General features: G+C 54.8%; 1 protein-coding gene across 3 annotated transcripts; it reads left to right on the plus strand.

Annotated features, from left to right (window-relative positions):
* The first annotated feature begins 432 nt into the window (after nucleotides 1–432).
* On the plus strand, nucleotides 433–5,271 carry Ficd (FIC domain protein adenylyltransferase). Of its 3 annotated transcripts, none has more exons than XM_048450241.3 (3): nucleotides 433–615; nucleotides 1,408–1,763; nucleotides 2,646–5,271. In XM_048450241.3, exons 2-3 carry the CDS (start codon nucleotides 1,463–1,465, stop codon nucleotides 3,716–3,718), a joined length of 1,374 nt encoding a protein of 457 aa, XP_048306198.2. In that variant the 5' UTR covers nucleotides 433–615; nucleotides 1,408–1,462; the 3' UTR covers nucleotides 3,719–5,271. The 3 variants fall into 3 exon arrangements, with proteins under 3 accessions (XP_048306198.2, XP_048306192.2, XP_048306189.2); XM_048450235.3 differs by having other exon boundaries at nucleotides 434–685; nucleotides 2,643–5,271; XM_048450232.3 differs by having other exon boundaries at nucleotides 434–615; nucleotides 2,643–5,271.
* The last annotated feature ends 278 nt before the right edge of the window (nucleotides 5,272–5,549 follow it).

A 5,549-nucleotide genomic window follows, 5' to 3' on the forward strand; every position in this document is an offset into this window, starting at 1 on the left:
CAGAGAGATCCTGTCCCAAAAACAAAAACAAGAAAACGGCTAGAGGGGACAAGAGAGAGGAAAGAAAAGGAACAAACCCGGAAACTGGGCCAAGAAGTGGAAAAAGTTGGGTGGCATGGCTACCGCCATTGCACACGAGAGAAACTGAGGCAAATGAAGACCAGCCTGAGGCCAGGGACAGGTAGCAGCAGTAGCTGCGCTGGAGAGGCCGGACGCGAGCTCACCCACCAATCAGGGACTTCGACTCCGCCCCCTGTCGCTTATTGGCCGCTGCCGGCACGCGACGCGCAAGCGACAGCCAATAGGAGCGGCACACGGCGCGCCTATCCCGAGGCCAACTCGAGAACCCGGAAGCACGACAGATGGACAGTTAGAAAAAGCCAATCCACCGCGGCGAGGGCGGCAAACCGTCCAATGGCGAGGTGCTGGGGGCGGGGCCGAGGGCCGAGGCAGCAGGGAACTGCTGCGCGAGCTTAGATGGTGCGGAGGGCACGGTCTCTGGGCCCTTGCGGCAGGCCTTGTGCCTCTCCCTGCCTCAGTTTCCCCCTTCAGGAGTAAGCCCAGCATGCTGGGCTGGAGCAGCTGCACAAGCCGCGCGCAGTGATGACGTGGCGGGTAAGGCCCTCGAGCCCCGGCGCCGCCTGTCAGAACCGCGGTGTCCCTCTTCTGTAAACCGGAGCTACAGGTAGCTTGCTCTCTCCACAGGGGCACACCATAGTTGCCCAATAAATGCTTATTGTTGGCAAGATGGCGTGTGCATACCTGGCACCTCGCTCCCCGGTCAGCCCCAAGCTCGTGTCCGCCCTTACTGAGGTGTGGCATCACCCACTGGTGTGGCTCAGGTCCTGGACTCCCGGTCCTTGATGGAGAAGTCAGGAAAGGCAGGCCAGAAGGGACACAACACTGTGGGCACTGAGGCGGCGTTCGTGTGGTAACACATCAAGACACCAGATATTTGTGCTTGTCCAAGAATGTGGTGTGTGTACACGCGCGTGTGCAGGAGTGGTGGCCCAAACACTGGCTGTCCAGTGGCAACACACACTGGTAGTAGTGAACTGGTGGACTTCCTGGCCGAGAAGTTCCCGGCTTCCCCTCTCTGAGCAAGTTTCCCCACCTGGAGGGGGCGGCGTGGAACCATCACCTCCTGGGATTATGGTCTATTACTAATATATTTAATAAGTGCTCGGTAAATGCGTGAGATGTCTGTCACACTACCAGCAGGTAGGAGTCAGCAGTAGGCTTTCCCGGCTGCCGCTCCCCAGGAGGCCCCTGACCTTCCCCCATCTCCCTGGTCCCCCAGCATCAGGAAGTGTGCTGATTCTTCACACGTGTTTCCATCAGTAATCACGTTCTTGGGAACAGGTCCATCCCCCTGCCTCATTCTCTACAATGCTTGGTTCCTCACAGATTCTGCTCTCGCTCTGTGACGGGACAAGCGCTCCAGGCCCAGCCTCTAGTCCAGATGACACTCATGCCGATGGCTTCAGTGATGGCAGTGGCTGAACCCAAGTGGGTCTCCATCTGGGGCCGTTTCCTGTGGCTGACACTGCTGAGCATGGTCCTGGGGTCGCTGCTGGCCCTGCTGCTGCCCCTGGGAGCCGTGGAAGAGCAGTGTCTGGCTGTGCTCAGAGGTTTCCACCTGCTCAGGAGCAAACTGGACAGGGGCCAGCATGTGGTCACCAAGTGCACCAGTCCATCCACAGAGCTCAGCGTCACCTCTGGGGATGTGGAGCTGCTGACTGTCAAGACTAAGACGTCTCCAGGTGAGCACGCTGGCTGTCTCGCCCATGTTAGTTAAGACGATGTTTAGAGTGCCGGAGAGTCCTGTGTGCAGGCATGAGGGGGTTATGGTGAATGAGGCACACCGGGAACTCCAGTTTGGTGAGTGACTGAGAACGGGTGTCCCGTGTGTGGAGGGGACTAACAAAGTGTGAGGCCTGAGCGGCAGCTCGGCTAAGTGGGAGTGGTTCAAGGAAAAGAGCCTGAGAACAGCGCTCCAGCCAGAAACCAGGGGCATGGGAGCTGAGTGAGTGCCGACGCTCAGAGGCAACCCACAGCTGGAAAGAGGGCTGTGTCCACAGTGGGGTCCCTCCATTACTGTCCCGAGCGCACAGTGACGTGTTGCAGCAGCCTGTTGCTACCCACTGGATGCCAGCAGCACACTGCCCCCAGTGGTGACAACTAGACATTACCACAAACTGGAATCCTTAAAAGCAGTCCAGGGGATGGAGGCATGGCCCTGATAGAACACTTGCCTGTGTGCACATGGGCCTGGGTCCCATCCCCACAACTGCTAGAAAACCAAAACAGCCCAGGCAGGGGAAGTCCCCAGGGGTTAGCTGAGTAGGAGCTGTTGGCATCCCCAGGCCCGAAAGGGAGGGGCTCGAGAGATAGGGCCACCTGACCACAGGGGAGGCTGCCACACTGTAGGGAGGGCACAGGGATAGTTAATGCCCCGTGTCTATGTCCAGGCCGGTGGCAGGGGAGCCCAGCTGGTGCCTCCAAGGGTACTGAGTGGTTCAGGACACAGCCCATTGACCAGCATCCCACCCCACAGCTACAAGACAAACCCAAACAGGGACATCTCCTGAGTGTCCCCAGCAGGCCACCCTCCTCATTAAGCCACTTTGGCTCTCTTTCAGCAGGGAAGCTGGAAGCCAAGGCCGCACTGAACCAAGCCCTGGAGATGAAGCGTCAGGGCAAGAGAGAGAAAGCCCACAAGCTCTTCCTGCACGCCCTCAAGATGGACCCTGGCTTCGTAGATGCGCTCAACGAGTTTGGCATCTTCTCAGAAGAGGAAAAGGACATCATTCAGGCAGATTACTTATACACCAGGGCACTGACCATTTCACCCTTCCATGAGAAAGCGCTGGTCAACCGGGATCGGACGTTGCCGCTTGTTGAGGAGATTGACCAGAGGTACTTTAGCATCATCGACAGCAAAGTGAAAAAGGTCATGTCTATACCCAAGGGGAGCTCAGCGCTGCGCAGGGTCATGGAGGAGACCTACTACCACCACATCTACCACACGGTGGCAATTGAGGGCAACACCCTCACCCTCTCAGAGATCAGGCACATCCTGGAGACCCGCTACGCTGTGCCGGGAAAGAGCTTGGAGGAGCAGAACGAGGTGATTGGCATGCATGCGGCCATGAAGTACATTAACACTACCCTGGTCTCCCGCATTGGGTCTGTCACCATCGATGACATGCTAGAGATCCATAGAAGGGTGCTGGGGTATGTGGATCCAGTGGAGGCGGGAAGGTTTCGGAGGACCCAGGTCCTGGTGGGACACCACATTCCGCCCCATCCCAGGGACGTGGAGAAGCAAATGCAGGAGTTCACACAGTGGCTTAATTCAGAGGACGCCATGAATCTGCACCCGGTTGAGTTCGCAGCCTTGGCCCATTACAAACTTGTGTACATCCACCCTTTCATCGATGGCAACGGGAGGACCTCCCGCCTGCTGATGAACCTGATCCTGATGCAGGCAGGGTACCCCCCTATCACCATACGCAAGGAGCAGAGGTCAGAGTACTACCATGTATTAGAAGTCGCCAACGAGGGTGACGTGCGGCCCTTCATCCGCTTCATTGCCAAGTGTACGGAGGTCACGTTGGACACACTGCTCCTTGCCACCACTGAGTACTCCGTGGCACTGCCGGAAGCCCAGCCCAACCATTCTGGGTTCAAGGACACACTCCCCGTGAGGCCCTAAACCAAGGCCCTAAACCACTAGCTAGCCCTCCCCCTTGGCGACAAGGGAAGCCAGGAGATGGCATCCAGAGAACAGCTTTCTAGAAACAGCTCTCCCCAGTAGCAAAAGGAGATATTTAAACATTCTTTACCTCCAGATGTTTTTTAGTTGGGAAAGAAAACTAAATTATCAAGCCTTGTCTTTAGGATAATTTATACTTCAGCCCAGCCCAGCTATTTATTTTTCTGAGCGACCTAGCCGTGCCAAGTGGTGCTGTGACCACTGCACCGTGGTGATCCCAGTACCCTGCAGAGGCAGCCATGCTCCCTCCTCTTACGTCCTGAGCCTGGGTTCTGGACAGAATTTGCACTAAGGTGGGGGCAGAGGGGCCAGATCTGTGGGACAAAGCCCAGGGCCACAGGGGCCACTCAGATGTCTTTGAGGTCCTGTGACTTCAGAGGGCTGCAGTCCTGAGCAAAAGCTGCCCTGTTGTGATGGACTTTCACTCCTGAGACAGGAAGCAGACGCTGCCATCTCCAGAGGGAGACCACAGATTCCCAGAGACCCCCGGAGCCGCTAACTTGCTAGCCTGACTGGCAGGGATGTTCTTTTCCTATCTAGACCTTTCAGGAGAGCAGCCAGTGTGGCTTTTCCTTTCTTCTGAACTTCACTTGCATCAACTCAGACCAGATGTTTTAGACAAGCTTTTCAGCCCGCTCCGTCACCCCATAAAGCAAGTCTGCTTTTACTTCCCACTCAGTCTCCTGCACAAAGACCCCAGACAGTGGATCTGAGAGCCTGGAGGTGAGGCTCAGTGGTAGCACCTACCATGCCCCAGGCACCACCTCTAACAAAAAACAAAAACAAAAACCACCTAGGATATCACACCAACCCCAAATAAGCGTTCCTGATAAAAGGAATTAAAACAAACAAACACCTGTGATCACAGCCCAGACTGGTCCCTTTTGTCCTGTGTTTCTAAACCACCTTCCCCTATAAAAGGACCCTATTATGGGGTCTAACATCCCCTAGGATAGGTGGTTGCCTTGGAGTGGCCTTGCTTTTCTAGTAACTTGTAAAGCGATAGTGTTAATGCCTGATAAATGCATTTTAAAGCTGTCACCTTAGAAAAAAATAATTTTCCAATCATATATGGCTAAGTGCCAATTTGACTGCTGCTATTTAGTCAGAATGGCTAGAGATCACTGGGTCTTGTTCTGAGGGACAGCCTAGGAGTCCCACACTGCACTGCACTTTCTTTGTTTGAATGATGGTAAATTCATTCCAGGTGTCAAACCTCCAGTTAGGCGCTGCCAACTGATGTTTCAGATACTCAGTGGTAGTTCCGAGGGGCTGAGAAGAGTGGAAAGATGTGTGCATGCAGTTGAGCCTCACGACTGCTCGCCAGTGCACAGCAGTACAGCCCCAAATCCCAAGCTCCTTGCTCTTCTCTGCAGCATCCCGAGTCTCACAGGGTGCTTGCTTGGTCCTGTAGTGAGCACCTGCACTTTAGCTACGTGTGGAAGATATTTTAACAAATTACTGGTTCTAATAAAGTATTTTACTACATAAAATTGTGTTGCCTTATTCAGGGAGGGAGCACTGAGCTACCACTGTAGATTGTTCTGAGAACAGACCTCAGAGGGTGCCTGCCCTGAGCTAAACCAGATTAAAAATGATTTTTGTTGTCCTCTCTCTGATGTCCTCAGTGGGCTTTTCTGGCGTGTGGAAAGGCTTACCTGTGTCATGAACCCTGTGGCGAGCATGAAGTCAGATGGCTTCTGTGAGACCATCAGGAAAGCAGCACCCATGGTGGGATTAGCTCAGTCACTGTCTTCTCTGTACTCTCCCT

The sequence above is a fragment of the Myodes glareolus genome, chromosome 2, assembly GCF_982192425.1.
Source record: "Myodes glareolus chromosome 2, mMyoGla1.1, whole genome shotgun sequence".
NCBI classification, from domain to species: Eukaryota; Metazoa; Chordata; class Mammalia; order Rodentia; family Cricetidae; genus Myodes; species Myodes glareolus.

Coding starts and splice junctions, on each gene's coding strand:
- Ficd (XM_048450235.3), top strand. CDS start 1,463: ATGACACTCATGCCGATGGCTTCAGTGATGGCAGTGGCTGAACCCAAG. Junction 1,764..2,642: donor CAAGACTAAGACGTCTCCAG/GTGAGCACGCTG, acceptor GCTCTCTTTCAG/CAGGGAAGCTGGAAGCCAAG.